Source organism: Melozone crissalis, unplaced genomic scaffold, assembly GCF_028551555.1.
Source record: "Melozone crissalis strain CALT ecotype California unplaced genomic scaffold, PUWL_Pcris_2 ptg000038l_1, whole genome shotgun sequence".
Taxonomy (NCBI): domain Eukaryota; kingdom Metazoa; phylum Chordata; class Aves; order Passeriformes; family Passerellidae; genus Melozone; species Melozone crissalis.
The window spans coordinates 8,971,395-8,989,797 of NW_026535816.1; the positions used below are offsets into that span (position 1 = coordinate 8,971,395).

At 44.5% G+C, this 18,403-nt stretch overlaps 1 protein-coding gene across 1 annotated transcript in view; it reads left to right on the forward strand.

Moving 5' to 3' along the window:
• Window positions 1-797: 797 nt before the first annotated feature.
• Window positions 798-18,403, forward strand: part of LGR4 (leucine rich repeat containing G protein-coupled receptor 4) — a 74,161-nt gene continuing 56,555 nt past the window's right edge. Inside the window, exon 1 of the mRNA XM_054283709.1 lies at window positions 798-1,264. Coding sequence (XP_054139684.1) covers window positions 1,080-1,264 — 185 coding nt within the window. The 5' untranslated portion in view covers window positions 798-1,079. The remainder of the gene's footprint in view (window positions 1,265-18,403) is intronic.

The window sequence follows — 18,403 nt, forward strand, 5'->3', positions numbered from 1 at the left end:
AGGAGAAAAGGAGGCAGACGGGCACAGGTTTGGTAGCGATGTGTGAGCTGTACAGCAGCCAGGTACCACGGCGGTGCTTTGTGTGGGAAGGGAACAGCTCTTTCACAGCACGCCGGTTCTGAGCAGAGCTTGTGCTCAGTCACTGCAGCTTTGGGAACAGCAGTGAGAAGTGCTTTTGTGTCCCTGGGGCAGCAGGACGGCACGGCCCCCGTGCTCCCTCCCAGGGCATGGGTGGGCCATGCCGGCTGGAATCCTCTGCTCCTGGGCCCCGATCGGGGCGGCTTTATCTCCTGCAGTGCATTGTCTGAGCCCGGCCGGGGCCAGCGCCTGCCGGCTGCGGAGGGACGCGGGCCCAGGCGCCCGCCCGCTACTGCTGCGGCAACGCCAGGGCTGGAAATGGTGTCCTGAGGTGCCGGGGCCCGGCGCTGCCCCGGCTCGCAGGCCGGCCCGGCCGCGGCTGTGCCCCGTTCGCTCGGGTTCCCTGGGCCCGGGGCTCCCGGGGGTCCCGGCGCCGTGAGGGAGCGGCCCCGGGGGGCGGCGGCCGCCGGGATGGAGGGCGGGGCTGCCCGCGCCGGCCCCGCCCCTCGCGCCCGTTGGTTGTGGCCCGGCCGTATTTTGCATATTCCCCACCCCGCGCCGGCTTCGTTCCAATGGGAGCGCGGGTGCGGCCGTCTCATTAGCATACGCACCTCTGCCCTGGGCGCGGAGCCGCCGCGGCCGCAGGACCGAGCTCCGGGAGGGGCGGGAGCGCCAGCGGAGCCACCGGGGCCGGCCCGGCACCGCCACCGGCACGACCTCCCCCGAGCGCTGCCTGCGTGGCTGAGATGAGCGGTGGCGAGCAGCGCTGCGGGCTGTGCACGGGGCAGGCGGGCGGCGGAGGGCTGACTTCCCGCTGAGGCAGCCCCGGAGCCGCGCCGGACGGAGGAGCCCCTTTATTTTGATTTTCTTGGTCGTTGTTGTTTTTGGTGGGTTTTTATACGTTTTCCCGGCGGCCGGCCGAGCTCGGTAGGCGGAGGGCGCCAGCGCAGAGCCGCAGGCCGAGCCGGGCCGAGGGGGCTGGGCGGCCGGCGGGGTCGGCGATGCGGTGCCTCGCTCTGCTTGGCCTCCTCGCCTGGGGCCTGGGGAGCTGGGCCGGACACAGCGGCGGAGCGTCCCCCCCGCCCTGCCCGGCCCCGTGCAGCTGCGACGGCGACCGCGGCGTGGACTGCTCCGGGCGGGGGCTTGCGGCCGTGCCCGCGGGACTCAGCGCTTTCACGCACGCACTGTGAGTCGGGGCCGGGCCGGGCGGGCAGGTAGCCGGGCGGGGGGAGGCACCACCGGCGGCGGTACCCCCGGCCATTGCGGTGTGCGGGGGTTGCTGCGGTGCGGGTCTAATAACGCGGCCGGCTCCGGTGCCGCCGCGCTCCCCGGCCGAGCCGCGGTGCGGCCTCCGGGCAAGGCCCGGCGCTGCCGGGGCAGGTGAGCTCGGCAGGGCCCGGGGCGGCTCCGGGCGGCCGAGGGGAGCCGGCCGAGCGCGAAGGGAGCGGTGGAAAGGCTGGGAGGAAGCCGCTCAGAGCTGCGGCGGTGGAAGGCGAGGCTCGGGGGTTCGGTGGGGCCCGGGTCGATGCTGGTGCCGTCCTGAGGCGGGGGGGAGCTGCTGCCCTCGCTCGCGTGTATGTGTGTGTATGTGTGTGCCTGCCTCCGCGTGCGTCCGCGCCCCGGGTCGCCTTTCTCCTCGATCTTCTCTAGAAACCGGTTGCCATTGCTGGTCAGTTCGCTCTCAAAAGTTAAAGGCATTTTCAGCCCGAAGAACGGCGTAAGTCTGGTTAAATACCGTGCCTTCGCTTTTACGAAATCTTCACGATGGTAAAACACAGGGGAACCTTGGAAAAAAAACAGCATAGCCCAACATCGGGGGGTTGTCGAGTTTTGCTCGTGAATGACGAAAAGCAAACTCTGAAAGAAAACCAAAACATTTTATCCCATGTACTACGATAATGTTGTAGAACAGGCAGAAACTGGTAGGTCTTGTGTGGCGTTTTGGTAACTTTAATAATAAAATTTTAATTGAGGAATGAGCACGGTTCTGTAGAGACATGACCGGCGAAGGATTTGCAGCTTTCAATACGGTAGCTTTGCTAATCCACAAACCTGTTAAGTTTCACAATAAAACCTGTCAGTCTTGCCCCACTTCTCAGCGCAGATTTCTCAGGGTGGAGCAAGGTCTGGTATGGGCCAGTGGTCAAGTCTGGTATTACTAAAGCTTTGCCGTGTTTACAGCATGTCATACAGCACACTACGGCAAACGATAGTGCGACGTTTCACTTCGGTACTGAATTGCTGTTTTGTCAGAACATAGCAGAGGTGTATGCCTTGGAAAATTGCATTCTTTTCTTTCTTTGTTTGCCCATGCTTAATATGCGGAGGCAGTCTGATTCATACTAATTCATACTAACACTGGGTGTTTAGTTTACTGAGAAGGTTTCCAATTTCTCCTACATATTTGGATTGTTACTTTTAGTTGTTCAGGCTGGGTGGAGAAAGATTACTGGGCCTTTTTTCTTGTGTAGTAGTTGATGAATGGTAGAAGTTGCATCTGGTCTCAGTTGTTATCTGTGCTTCAATATTTTGTTCCTTTTTTGTGCTTATAAGGTGTTAAGTGGGACCTCGCTTTGTGGTGTTTTTTCTGTGGCAGAAATGGTGGTTTCTGAGTGTTTGGGGTAGGGAGTTAGACGCTGCCATCATGAACCCTTGGCATTGCTGCTAAACAGTCTTCTCTTCACAGATAAAACAGGGAAGTTGCCCAAATTAATAAGGTGCTTGAAGTCTCTCTGGCAAAAGCTGCATTTAAGCATAAGATTTTATGGTTCCTAGATTGTCTGGCTGTCTAATAAAATAGACTGGTACATCCCTGAGTGTCTGCAACATGACATAAGCTGTCTGATGGGCACAAGTTGCCATAGCCAACACCCGTTAGAGAGAAAACTGCTGGAGAGTTTAATTTTGTAAGTTTCTCCTTGCTCTGCAGGTACATTTCTCACAGCCAGTTGCGAGTTCCTCTTTGCTGTGCAGGTAAATTTCACACAGCGAATTGTAAGTTCCTCTTTACTGTGCAGGGAAATTTCACACAGGCATGTGACACTTATGGCTAAAGTGAGAGGAGGCCTGCACACACTGAAATGGGCTTTGGAATGAATTTTTGTAGATTTTGATTTCATGCTCTTTAAACTTGAGAAGAATCTTTCTTGAACTTGAGAAGAACCTGGTGCTGTGGCAGTGGAGGATACTCTGATCCCTGTTTGCGTTCAGTTCCTGCTTCCTTGTTTACAGAAGGAAAATAATTGATGGCTTCTTGGTGCTTCTGAGCTTAGCCAGTCTCTCTTGTAGTGAGGGCACTAGAATTTAGGGTATGTAGAAGACAGTTTTGGAGACAATGAGGAACTCCTGACCTGCTTGGACTGGACAATGTATAGTTTTGCCAGAGATGCTCAGTTAGTTAGTGTGGAAGAAGACTCAAAAATAAAATCACATTCCTATGTGACATGTTTGTCTCATGGCAAAGCACCTTAGCTATGTGAAGAGAAGAGAACTTTTCTGTGCTCTATGTCAGGCACCTTAATGATGTCAGGAGAGCCCCTCAGCATTGCTGCTGGGCTAGTTTTTGATTATAGCCATGTCAGCAGAGAGCCTGTAGCACAGAGGTGGCTGAAAGAGTGTTACAGGTGATGTTCTGTGATACTAAAGCAAAGGTAGGCCCAGATTTTTGCTTTGACCATGAGAGAAAAAAAGCTGCTCACGATTGAAGTTGGCAGTGAATGAGTTCCAAGGCAGTTGAGAATTATGGAAGGAACCCAGTATTTAATTTTTACTAGTTCTGTTTTCCTGAAGTCTTAATTTCTTGTGTTAAGTCTAACCATTTAGCCTAACTTCCCAGGTGCTGCCATGAATGGTCAGACAGGGATTTCTGTAGATCCTTAAAGACTATCCTTACAGAATATCCTTCCCATTCCTTGTTTCTGTTTATTCAGCTCTAGACTGATCCCCTGCTGCCTTTTGCATACTGTGGTGGTTTGAAAGCAGGGAGAGAGGGGCTGGTGTGATAGTGGGGGATTATGTGATTGCCAGAGAATGGTGAGATCTCTTGAGGGCAATTCTCTCAGACTGAGCAGCTCAAAAAGATGGAGTATCTGGTCACTGCTTTTGAGTCCTTGGTGAACTTTGGGAGGTGGAATTTGAATAAAGCTGTCCCAGCTGCAGTCAGCTCAGTGAAGAGATTACTGGGAGATGTACAAGTGCTCAGGAAAGACGGATAACAGCACCAGGTCAGACCTTTCTGAGGGGATGACATGGATGGGGACGAGCTCACAGGGAGTTGGGATGACATGAGCAAGGATAAATGCTTGATACTTTTACTGTAGGCAACCATTTCTATAATTTAGGTAGGTGTTTATGTAACCCTTAATTGCCATCTGCTAGTTCTTCTGTTTATGAAGGTTCAGTTTGCTTGGTTGCAAAATAACTGTAGTGTGTGCACATTGTAGGCACAGAGTTTGTGGTGACTGGGAGTGGGGCTGTGGCTGATCCCCAGTGGCTGCAGCTGTGCAGGACAGGTGAATGCTATTGAAGGTGAGGAGCCATGGAGTGCCCAGGGGTGCTGAGCAATCACACAGGGAGCAGAGGGCACACAGGGGCAGGGCATTCAAGGTGAAGGTTATAAAAGGTTGGGCTGAAGAGCAATAAGGAGCAGATGTTTGAAGCCTCCTTTGGTGTCAGTTGTGGTTCCACCATCCTTCTGATATGAGTAAGTGGTGCCTGTGCACCATATAAAGCATATGAAAATGGGTTTTGTTTGGGTTTTTTTCAATGCTGCATGCTCCTAAGTTTTGCTGTGATGTTCCACATGCCGTGTTCCAGAAAATCTCATGCTAGTGAGAGGAAATTGTGGTGAGGCATACACATGTGCTTGTGCTCCTCATGGATGTCAGTTTGAGAATCCACATTCCAGTTTGGAAGGTTTGATACTTGTATGAGTCTTGTGCAGGAGATTAAAGCAAGGAATTCTAGATAATTACTTTTGGAGAGATCTTCTATGGGCCTGGCTGACTTAGGTCTTGCCTGACAACCATGAGGAATACAGCCCCTTGTCAGTGTCTGCTATTATATTTTAGGCACTTCAAATAAGAAAACAATACAGATAGTTTTCATTCTAATGATTCATGTGTGTATTTTCACACAAGAAGGAAGGGTAGGATCCCTTGCTTTAATTTTGCTTTCTTTGAGTGTGAAAGGCCGGGGGGCTTGGGAGGTCTGGCTGCCCTAGACTAGGGGATAAACCTTCAGGATGAAATTGTCATCTTGATCTTTTGGGTTTTATTGCCCATTTAACCTAAGAGTGCTGTATTTCTGTGTGCTGTTGTGCATTAGCTTTATGAGATTGTGATGTGGCAGTTGAGATCCTTTTTTCACTTGTTCTTCACTAGAGGTTGCTTCAGCAATCACAGAGAGTTGTTAATCTGTATTTTGGAATACATGCTCTGGAGATACCTCCATGCTCTCACCATTGAGTGAGATCCCTTGCTCTGTGTATAAATGGCAAAATGATGTGCTTCTGTTTGGGAGTGAGCAGAGCTTGCCTTTTTTTCTTTTTTTTGTCTTTTTATCTGTCACTGTTATTTTTTTGTACAATGGCGATAAAATGTAGTAGGGAGGTGTGAGGTGTCTTCTGATACATCTGGTGCAAAGATAGAGATATTTAGTGTACTACTCTGGTCAGATGTCTAAGTGTAGAAGGACCTGGCTGAGTTTTGTTAATGCTGTCTGGTAGAGTTGTTATGGTGAAAAGTGAAGATGTCCAGATGTGACCTTGAGTCTGGAAATGTAGCATGATTGCAATTCTTCTGAGGTAGAAAAGCCTTATCTAATTACAGGTGTGAAGGTTTTGCAGGTAGACCATTTAGTTTTTCATTTGCCTGTGCTACCTACTGGTGATGTGATGGCAAGTCGTAATTCCATGCTTCTTTTAGAAAGACATGGTTATGTCATTTCAATTTGAATATTCCTGTAAGTCAGCAGAAATATTGTTACATTTGTACAGGCTCATGCAATCCCACAGACAGGAGGAGTATTTCAGTTTGGTGAACATTCAGTGATTCCACCAAGTCTTTCCAGCGTATATCACCCAAGGGTTGGAGTCTTTATCTTCATTTTAAGCTGGCCAATTTATCTGTCAGTCTTGTAAAAAAGTAGATGCTTTTAGGTAGTGTACACAAGGTGAAGCTGTTGGTGTTTCAGTGTTAAATATTTTTGCCTTTTTAATGTTTTTGTTGGTATCAAATTTGGTGTTTTCCTCTTCAGTGTTTATCCCCCTCCAAAAACCCCAACACTCTACCATAGCATGTAATTCTCAGGTATTTGGCATTTATTTTGTACACTGAGCTCATTTGTATCATATGTAATTTCTTGTTTGATGTGTACTGGCAGGGGCTTGTAAGTGTGATTTTGGGGAATAAATACTAAGATAAGTCTGCAGCATAGAATCAAGCTTATGCTAGTAAGGAGGTAAATAATTACCATTTCAGTTCTTGAGAGGAATTTGCTAGTAGCTATCTACTTGAGAGGGAAAATATGGAAGCTGTAATATAAGGACTAAAAAACAAAACAAAACTAAAAAAACCTCCTCTGCAAGGATCTTTGTTTGTTTTGTACTCTACATCTAAGCCAGCAATTTTTGCAGAACACAAGCTCTTATTTACCCAGAGAAAATTACTGGCCTAGATTTCCGAAGGGCTGAGCACCCATATCACATTTTAGAGAGCATGGTGGCTGCAGGGCTCTGGGACTAACTCAGGATGTCAGAGATCTTCCTCTCAGCCACCCCTGGGCCTTTCCTAAAGATGAGCCTCTTTTGGGAGTGGGTAGGAGCTGGTGTTGTGTTTATTTTGTAGGGTATTGCCCACAGCCCGGGTTTGCCTGGCCCTTGTTTTACAAACCAGCAGGGGAGTGAGGTGGATGGGACTGGCTCATTTCAGCAGGGCTGCTGGAACTGCATGGCAGCAGTTGCTCTGCTCAGGGTGAGGGTGTTTCAGGCAGCCGCTCTGTGCTGCCAAACTGTGGTTTTGGGTCTCTCCATGGAAGAAGCAGAATGTTAAAAATAGCTTAAGGAAGAGTCAGAGAGATTTGTATGATCCTAGAAATAGGAGACTAAGGTAGAAAGAGCAGAAGCAGCCATTCCTATTTGAAGAAACTTGTAAATTGAAGCAGCAGAGTTTTAAATGCTACAAGCCCTTTGTTTACAGAGGTCTCAATCTTGTGTCATGGATTAGAGGCCCTTGCCATCCTCTCCACCTGGTAGATTCACCATCTGCTTCATCAGTGACCTAGGATTTTGCTACAGTGAAATACACTTCTGTAGTTTTTCATCTCTGCCTTTCAGGTACTGTTGCAGTTTGGGGTAAGATGTTCTCAAGCTTTTGTCTGAAAAGAGCTTTCCAGTCATGTGATGTTGGTTCTCAGTGCACTGCCACCTCTAGCTTGCCCTGCACAGCCCTGCTGAAGAAGTGGAGGTAGCTATTGGTATTTCCTTTGCTGAGAGGTGGCCAGCTGGTGGTGTTGGTGGGGAATTGTGTGCAGGGATGGTTGTCACAGGAGCTCACATGGAGAACAGGAAGATCTTGGTGTTACTGTGTAAATACTTTCCTCACTATAAATATGTCTGAGAGCTTTTCTTCAGAATCACGCCCAGATTCATGCACTTTTGTTCCAAATAAAGCTGGTATGTCCAAATTGGACAAACATGCAGCAGTAGATATAAGGGTACCTGGGAAGTATAATTAAACAATGAAAAAATGGCCTGTGGTATACCTGCAAAACAGTTGACCTTTTTGCCTTTTTCTTTAAAGTGCTAAGTTCACTGGAGCTGAAAGTTTCCAATATTTTCAAATTGTGTGTCTTTTGTTTTAAAATACATACTTGACATAGCAGGATCCATTTTATTTTACTCTTGAATGATTTAACTGTTACAGGATTGTGACAAGGTCTGCACTTTCCACTTCCCAAAAATGTACTCCTGTTGCTGAGAGAGTAAGGGAAATGTGTATTTCAGCTTCACCAAGAATTTGAAGGCACAATGATGATATACATGTCTTACAAAACCACAGAGGGGACTGTAGTGATCTCAAAAATAACAGTTTAAAGTTGGTGTGAATGGATAATAGCCAACTTATGGCATTATGCATAATGTCAGCCGATATGGTAACATGTTTTTAAAAATACAGATAGCTATTTTTGACCAGGTGATGTTGGTATTCCCTGGTCGACTGTGGTCTGACATCTGTCAGAGATATGTTTGATTTTGGGAAATAAGAATATCACTTAAACATTTTCTTACTAAAATATGAAGGCTTTTTTTTTTTTCTTTTAAAGTGATGTGCCTCATCCTTTTCTCTCTCCAACCAGTTGTGGTAAAATGCTAGGTCTTGCAAGGACATTTTTCACCCTAAAGCTTTTAATCACATGTGTCTGGACTTTTAAACAGTTACAGGTTTAGGCCTTCCCTGTGTACCTCTGAAATTGCACATCATAAATGAATGTGCAGTTTCAGAGGTACTCAGGGAAAGCCTAAACCTGTTTAATTTAGCTTAATGCTGCAGATGCAGTTTTATATTTGGTAAGGTTGCTCTCTGAAAATGTATTTTAACTGTTGGGTTTTGCTGTTACCTTGCTGACACGTGCAGGGTTCCAGATGGATAGCCTGCCCCAGTGCCCCGTGGGGAGAGCAGCATGGCTGTGCTTTCATAGCCATGTCCCTGCCAGTGAGAACAGATGGGCTGCTTCATCCCATCCTGGAGAGAGAGCCCTGGCTGGGGCTGGACAGCCGGGGGCTCATTGCTAAATTTGCTGGGAGCAGTTCAGCTCTTGCTGAAGCTCTTGTGCTTTGCCTGGCACTGCTCAGTGGTGGCACAGGAAAGCCCAGATGTGGAACAATGCTGGTTTGGCATTGCAGTAATGCAGCATATTGCAGAGACCGTGCAGCGCGGCTCACTGTGGCTGTGTTTCATTCTTTTGGGTGTGATACTGTGCAGTGCTTCTTTGTGAACCATTTGGGCACTGTGGGGGTTGTGTTTGGTGTTCAGCAGATGCAGAAGACATGAGTGCAGACGTGGGTCCTGCTGGGATGTACCTGGGGTTGGTGTCTCCTGTGCCCATGGCTTCCCCTTTCAGAGCACAAAATGCAAACGATGTTCCCTCTGTCCAAACAGGACGTGGCACTGTGTTAGCTTGTAAAGGGAGAATTTGTTTTTCCTGCAATCAGGGCTTTGGGGTTGTGGCAGGAAAGCAGGACAGTAGCTCCTGTTGCTGGAGGAGGAGATGGTGCAGGGCAGGAAAGGATGTTTGGGGAAGCTGGCTGCCCCTTGCCTGTCAGAAGGAGTCGGTGCTGTATAGCCTCAGTCCTTTCTTTGTTATTAGAGTTTGATACATAGGATATCCTGGCTGTCCTTTTTAAAACTTAGTCTCATGTTATTTTAAAAATAACTCTTACTGGAGGAGTTTCCTTGCTGTTTTCTAAATGCTGATCCAGATTAGCAGCGGATATAGTTTGTTCATCTGGAAAAGTGAAGAGACTGAAACCTGTGACTTTGGAGTGCGGACCCTCTCTGGTGCAGTGGGACATTGTGTCTGGAAACATGCATGGTGCTCTCCCTATGGCAGAACTGGTGCGTCTGACCTTCACTCCACTCCACTCCTGTGTGTAAAAGCTGTGAAGAGGTTGCCATCTTTTTCGGGTGCCATGGTTGGAAGCCCTAGAAATATGTTGATTTTTTTAACTAGGCTAGGGGAAACCTTTCCCAGACTGGGGGACATGCCTGTAGTAGTGCTCTCAGCAGTACTGTGAGCTGCTCCTACAAATTAGGAGTCCTTTAACCTACTGCCAGGAGCCCTGCACCGTTTGGAAGATGGTTGCTTACACGTTCTTTAGGGGAATTTTGCAAAGCCATTGTCAGCAGCAACCTACATAATCATTTATTTATATAATACATAATCATATTTCTTGTTCATCTCCTTTATTTACAGTTTCACTCAAGTAGCTGCTTCATTGAGACATGAAATGTTCACTGTGCTGGGTGTTCTCTTGGGGTCTTGGTGGCCTTCCTGGAATTAGCTGGGGAGAGAGAAGGGAAATGGCTCATTGTAAAGAGTCCTACTCTGAGAATGTAGTTACTGATGATTTGGGCCTGCACAGGCTTCTGCCTTTTGCAAATTTTTTACTGCTATTGGCTTTAACATTTGAATTTAAAAAAAAAAACAACATAATGGAAGTGGGTGGGCTAATATTGACCAAACTGTTAATATTTTACAGAACCTAGTGTGAGTCTTGCTGGGTGTAGAAAATCCATGTCTTTTGCAAGGGCAAATCTGGCTCTGTGTTACTATGGCTAAGTGTTTACTGGAGGCATTATATCTCTTCAATATCAGGTCAGTCATTTATTTAGAATTTACTTGCTCTTGCTTGACATTTTTCTCAGAAATTTCAACTAGTTTGTTTACACGTTCTTTCTCTGTTACCTGCTTACTGCAAAGGCAGGTCTCTAGTTTTCAGACCAAAAATGAACAATATCTCGAATGTTCAAGAGGATTAAGCAAGGATTTAATTTGTTTTTGGTATAATAAGTGGCAGTTGTTTACTTCTTCAGCAGAATACTTTGCAGTATTGCAGCAAGACCGGTTTTTCCTCCTTAAAACTCTTCAACTCTCCTGAGTAATCACGCCAGTAAAACAAGTCTGTGTATTCAAAAGAGGCTAGCATGAAAACAAAATATACCTGAAATCCCATTTAAGAGTAGGACTGCTTGCACTGTGATTGTATCTTCACTTACACAAAATAGGGGTTTTTTTTGTCTAAAAGCATCAATGTGAGAAATTCTGTAACAAACATCAGATAAATATTCAAATACCCTTGGTATTTGCCTCACCAAATATATTCCCTATGTCCTTCAGGCAAGGTGCATCACCTGGTCTGGGTTGGTTCAGTGCCATCAAGAAAAGAGAATAGCAGAATAATAATGTAAAAATTAAAAAAATTGTCCCTCGTGCCATTTGTCATTGAAGTTGCCTCAGTGAATTTGGTGCCCAGTCTGATTTATTTTTTTATAAAAAGGTCAGGATTGATACTGCTGGCCACTTCACTGTTCAAATTGACTTTCCCACCAGTTTGTCCTTTGGCATCTTCGGTGGGAATAGGCAGCTTGTGTTTCATCTCTGGCCTGCAAGTGCCCATCAGTAGATATACTTTAGAGGTACTGGAGCAGCTGAGGATTCTACAGTGTTTATGATATATGTACCTCTTTCAAAAAAATCCAGTTCTTTCCAAAGAGGATACATTGGTTGCATTGTGCTGTTACTGAGAAAGAGAACAAGAATTGCACAGTGCCTACTGTTGTCCCATGTACTGAATAAGTTTTAATTGTTGGTGCCTTCCTTGAACTATCAAATTGAAAAGTAGTTTCTTAAGAGAACTTATGAATCTCAGTGTGAATCAACAGGCAAATTGTAGAGGTAGTTTTGCATATGACCATTTTCAGCCTTACAAGTTTCTTGCATCTCTAATTTAAAGAAAGAAAAGCCATTGAGTAGTAGCACCCTCCCCTGGGATTTGAGCCCTGCTGTGTTTGTGTTGAAATGGAAGCCTGATGTGTGGTAGTGGTGAGTTCTGTTTAGCTCTGCTGTACATCACTGGAGATCTGCAGGAGCACGTGGATATCTGGTTTGGCCACCTAATCTAAGGGCTTTGCTACAAGAGTTTAGAGTGAGTGACTTAGAAAATTTTAAAGTTTGGTAAAGGAGGCAGGTTCCTGCAGCAGAGCAGTGCTAGCAGATGCTTCTCTTGAGGCTGACAGCAGATATCTTAACAATTCATATCTGCAGAACTGTTGGGAAAGCCTTAAGGTCTGTCCATGTTATAGATGTTGCTTAACTCCTTTGGGAGCTCAAACAGACAAGCACAGCCTTAACTGGGATTACTTCTTAACCTGTCTCTCTGAAATAGTCAGCCTTTGGTTTAGGTGTCTCTGAAGTGCACAGTGTGCTAGAAATACAGGATATTGCTCCCTATTTGCTTTGTATTTTTAAAGCAGGTAAAAGCAGGTGGGATAATTTCAGAGAACATGTGCAGATCACCCAAGAAGCCTCAGCAGAGCCTCACTGCATGTGCAGGGAAAAGTGCAAACAGGCCCTGTTGTGCTGCCATCCTCTCAGCAGCAGCCTTGGAAAGGCTCTTTTCTCCAGGTGTACAACCTCCTTGGAAGGAGGAGATTCTGTTACAGCTTTTCTTTAGCAGCTTTTCACTGCAAATACCTTTCATTCAGTTTTCACAGAGTAGGCCAAGGCTCTTGGGGAAGGACTGGGCTGGAAACTCAGCACACTTATTGCCATAGGTTGCATGCATTTAGACAAGGTGGTGAATGAAGCACAAGAGGCATCTTAAACACTGAAAATCTTGGTTGTATTTTAAGTTTTTTTAGCTGTTACAAAGATGACATCTGTGGAGAAATTAATAAGCAGTAAGTAAACTGTGTTGAATCCAGGATTGCAGAATGCAGTTTAACTGCTTTAGGTTTCAGCACACTCATTTAATTATTGGGTTACTGTAGGTTTTCTCTGCTGTGGGGAGTGTGTGTGTGTGTAAGGGAAAATGTGAATGTTTATGCAAAGACCTGTGAATGAAGTTTGGGAATATTGCCTTTGTGTTGCCTATACAATCCCACTTTATATTATCCCTGCCTTAATTTCTTTTCAAGAAGATTGTAGATCAGTCTTGCTATCACTTACACTCAACTATTTCAGTGTCCAGTTCTCCATGTGATTTAACACACACAAGTTTAGTTATTCTTTTCTGGCCTAGGGAGAGATTTCCTTCCAATAATTACCTTTACTGCCCTTTACCCTTCTGCACATAAGTTTGTTTGGAGAAACATAGTTGCTTGGTAAGCAGCTCCAAACAAGGCAGTGCCTGGAGCTGTCTTGGAAACATAAATTATACCTTTTAAATAGCATGTTAAGCTTCATGTGCAGAAAGTAAACGACTAGATGTACTGAATAAGCAAGTTCTAAAGATTTCTCCCTGAGCTGTAGGCCCTGTGAGTTCATCAGGAAAGCACCAGTTCACTCTGCCCTTCAATACTCTATTTGCAGGTACAAAGACATGCAGGTTACCTAATAACATCCATTCATTCAACCATTGCTTTCTACTGGCAGCTGCTTAGCCATACAGTATTCAAATGTATTTATGAGATGAATGTGATGCAGTGCTGCCAGACAGATTCCTCCTGTGGCAGCAAAGAAATACATATTTAATCTTGTGGAAATTTCTCAGGATTATAGCCTTCTGTTTGCTTTCCATGATGAACTTCTTAATACATAGTATGGATGAAAGAAAAGAAAATATAGATAGTAAACACCAGCAGGGACAAAGTGCATACATTCTTTGTCAAAACCATTTTTATTTTAATTCAATCGTAATTAGAGAATTTCTTGAGCTGAGTGGTACAGAATTACTTCTGGAAGCTGTTTCATTAATTAATCTATATGCTGTACAAGATACAGTCTGATATGGAAGGGATGGTTGCTTCACTCTACTATGGTTACTATAAATAGTCCTTATATCTAACTAATTTGTGGTAAATATAATGAAGAGCAGGAAAAGGTTCCATTTGTCTTGAACCTTTGAATATTTAGTGTTCTTATTAAGATGGAATAATCACTTAACTCTACTGTTAATGGCAGTAAATATTTGTGAAGTGTACTATCTTTTTGTATGTGGAAAAAAGAAACTGTTTTAACTTGACAAAGCTATAGATCTTTTAAAATAAAATTGCCTTCTTCATTCCTTGTGTTTGCTCAAAAATCATGTTTTGCCCATTTCCTCACCTTTTTCCCTAAGGTACTGTCTTAAATCTCTGATCACCTGTCCCTCAACTAAAATTTAATATAAATCACTGCATCTGCTTTACACTTTTTAGATTGGGTAGTGAATATAAGATAGATTGTTATTTATTGTGTCATCTGACACTGTATTTGCAGAGCATAATTTCATTTGTTGCATTAAAAATAGCTTGCCAGTTTCAATGGAACCCTTTTCACTCTGTGAACTTTCAGGGTGTTAATTTCTTTTTTTTTTATGTTATCTTCATAGTTTTGCTGATAAATTGGAAAAATGGGTGTGTTAATGGAAGCAAATTATTAAATTGGTAATGAGGAAACAGGGTGCCAATAGCTTAAAGGTGTCGGTGTTAGGAGCAGGTTTCAGGCTGTGTGGCAAGTTTTACTGCCCTTGGTTTACTGAGCCAGAAAAATTCAGTCTCTCAAAGTAGGAGGAACCAAACTTCTTCAAAATAAGCAAGAGCAAGAGAAACCAGATCATGTTATTAAGGGAGCTTAGCAAGGATACGTTTTGCCCACCTTGTATCGATTTTAGTTGTTTCCATGTGAATTTATGTTGGTCAGTGGTCTTTAGGTAAGAGCAGGGGTGTATTTCCTTGGCTGTAGAATAGCTGTGATGATGTGAAAATGTGCCCGTGCTCGTCCTGTGGAGATAACCAAGGGGGACAAATGTTCATAAGCCAATTTTGTTTGTTGGAGTTCATCTGTAAAATGCATATTGCTGGGGAAATGCACATACTGTTTCTGTCTATAAGCAAGCTGGAAATACATGCAGGTTTTGCCTTCTGTGGGTTGCTTCTTTTCACTCACACATGAATTAGGTGTGTTTGTGTAAAAATTGATTCTATGTACATGATCAAAGTTGACAAGCCTTAATCTCTGTTGCAAGGAGTGTGGACCAGGTAGTCCATGTGGTAGGTGTTTGTTTTTCATGTGAATACATGAAATGTTCTATTTGCATTAAGTAAGCTATTTTTTTCTTGTCAGTTTAGTGATTAAAATCTGATTGGTTTTAAAGAAGTGTAGTCATTTAAATACTGAGAGCAAAGTTAAACTGAAGAGATAACCTTTTCAAGGAATTAACTAGTAATGAGAGCTTCTTTGACCTCTTTTTTATAGTTACAAGTGAGGGCTATGTGTTCTTTTTGGTAGAGGGTTTCTGTGGACCATTTCATGTTTGTATACATTTTCCTTAAAAATTAGAAAATACACTAAGTTTTTATTGGCTTATATTGTTGTGTCAGCAATAGTAAATATTACTGATTTTATTCATGTTAGGGCAGAATCCAGAAGTCCAGAGCTGTGTGTTTTACTAAGTTTGGTTAGCACAACTGTCCAGTTTGGGGTGCAATTCCTAACCAATAGTCATGTTTGTGAGTGCCTCTGATGTCTGAGTAGTTTGGGGGCGTTTGTTTGGTTTCATTTTTTTCCACAGAATTGTTAGGGCTGGAGGGATCTCTGAAGATGATCCAGGCTAACCCCCCTGGCCAAGGCAGAGTCACCTGGAGCAGGTGGCACAGGTCTGTGCTCAGGTGGGGTTTGGATGTACCCAGAGGGAGACCCCAGCTGCCCTCATTGTAGAGAAGGACTTGCTCATGTTGCTACCTCAGTGGGACTTTGTGTTTTAGTTTATGGCCATGTTTGATTGATTTGGGTGGTTGGTTTTGTTTTAGTTTGTTTGAGGGTTTTTGTTGTTGTTTGGTTGGGGGAGGTGTTTGTTTTTTGGCAACAGCAGATTAGACACTTGTTACTGTGTTCACAGGGGTCCGAGGAAGAGGGAAGACACAAGGATTTGACTCCATGTTTCAGAAGGCTGATTTATTATTTTATGATATATATTACATTAAAACTATACTAAAATAATAGAAGAAAGGATTTTATCAGAGGGCTAGCTAAGAATAGAAAAGGAATGGAATAACAAAGGCTTGTGTCTTGGACAAAGAGTCCGAGCCAGCTGACTGTGATTGGCCATTAATTAGAAACAGCCACATGAGACCAATCACAGATCCACCTGTTGCATTCCACAGCAGCAGATAATCATTGTTTACATTTTGTTTCTGAGGCCTCTCAGCTTCTCAGGAGAAAAAAATCCTAAAGAAAGGATTTTTCAGAAAATATCATAGCTACAGACTCTGAGCCATGCAGCTAGTGATAGGCAAAGTGTGGGCCTTGGGTTGCACAGGATGGACAGGGTCTTGTTATGCTTTTCTATATTATATTGCATTGGTATATTCTCACACTATAGTGCAGCTTTATCAGATATTCTTGCAGTGTTTTTATCAGCTTGATGCAATTTGATTGTCGCTGATGCATTGGATGCACTTAGGATGAGCTTTCATGCTTGGTTTTAGAATGTAAATTACTGCTCTTGCTCTTTGCTACTAGGGAAGAGTTCCTCCTGAACTGCTGTGGCAGAAGTAAATAATCACAGAAATCAGTAAATAATCACAGGAATTGTCAATAGTGTAACTGAATTTGAGTGCAGTTAGTCCTTTATCAATGTTAAACTCTGCTGAGGTCAGGGATACGAGACATTCTGATAAAGGTTTGTGAATAGGCTTTCCAAAAATATATGCTTGGACTTAGGCCTTCAAACCAAGCCATGCAGACATTGCTGTGGGTTTTTCCTCCTTTTTTTTTTGTATAGTTACTTCATATTTTCTTGTAGGAGGAGGAAACAGGAACACCATTTAGGACAGGTGTTCATCATGTATTATTTTTTGTGGCCTTAATTCAGTGGTCTAAGGTAAGCCTAGAAAGAGATTTTAGTGTGTAATACCTAAGTAGGCCTTCTTATCTTTGAAAAGCAAAATCACAGAGAACCATTAGATGACCATTGCTGAAAGGAAAGTTGCTTCTTTGATTACATGAACAGAGTTACCTGCAGCTGACTCTCTGATGTATTTAAAAAAAACCACAAAAAGGGTTTTTATTATTTTAAAAATAATAGAAAGGTCCATGTTGATTTGTACCCAGTTGCATTTTCATATAATCATAGAATGGTTTGGGTTGGAAGGGACCAAAGATCACCTAGTTCCAGCCCCCCTGCCATGGGCAGGCACACCTTCCACCAGACCACGTCAGAGTCCCATCCAACCTGGCCTGAGCAAGGAATGTTCCAAGGCTTCTGTGGGCAGCTGGTTCAGAGTCTCACCACTCCCACAGTAATGAAAGTCTTCCTGGTATCTAATGTGAGCCTGCTGCTTTCACCCTGATCCCATTCACCCTGCTTCTGCCACTCCATGCTCTTGTGAATAGTCTTTATCCCTTGCTTTTCTAGGCTCCCTTCAGGTACTGGAGGCTGCAGTTAGGTCACCCCAGAGCCTTCTCTTTTCCAAGCTGAACAATCCCAGGTTTTGCCTGGACACATTTTTGTTTATAGCATGTGGTGCTTGTTAAATAGTGCCTGCCTTGATACGTAGGTGGTGTAGAGAGGATTTTAAATCATTGCTTTTTGCAGTCGCTCAGATTGGTGTATGGCTTTTTCTGTTCTTCATGTCAATCACAGAAAGGCTATTCCAGTTTTCTCTCAGGGAGAAGGTGTTTTAGGGATCACCAGAGCCTCAGCCTGTGGTTCTTTAATGTGAAAAATATCCTCTGGTAATGATTCTGGTAGCTTTTAGCTGGACTGGCTGGGCCAGTCTCCCACAGGGAAGCTGCTTGTATTCACAGGACAAGGGCATTTACAGGATAATGGAGTGAGGCAGCAGCAGCTGGAGGGCTTGGACCATGGCTGGGCAAGTGATGGCTTCAAGTGGTGCTTGTACCTGGCACTCCTTACCCACCCCTGAGCCCTTCACCACACGCTCTTGCTGCCTCCCAAAAAACAGTGACCACCTTAGTCTGCTGCTTTGGCTGGTTTGGAGTGGGAAGGGATTAGATGACTCGGTCTCCTCCAACCAGCCTGCACCTGTGAGGATGATAGTTCAATGGTGTTTTCTTAAAACTGTTTTGTTTTGTGTTTGTGGCTCAAATATTACAAGTTTCTATAGCATTTCTGTCAAACAGAATCTGCCTGTGCTGCTGAAAATCCTCAAATGACCTGTTTAATACACAACCATCAGTATTACATCGGTTTGGTCCTAAATAGGGAGTACAGATTACCTTCATTATTTTAAATGCAAGCAGATATTTAATTGTATGAGAGGCCAGTTAGATAGCAGGGTTTACACTTAAGCCTTGAGCAGCTGTATTTTCAGAGCATGCTGATGTGTCATGTGCAGTGTCAGCAGTTCCCGGTCCTTTCTCAGCTGTGTGCCTCGGGACGCCCAGGGATGTTTCATCAGCATGCCTTTTCCACATGCTTTCATTTCGGGGGCTGCTGTCTCGTGATGGCTTTGAGCGAGCTGTTGCAGATAGGCTGGGTTTCTGACTACCTGTATAAGCAGGGGATGGACAGCAAAGAGTGAGTAGAGTAAGCTTGAACTTCTTCTTATTGATGATAATATTTAAAAGCTCACATGTAACAGTATTTCAGTTGTGAATACGT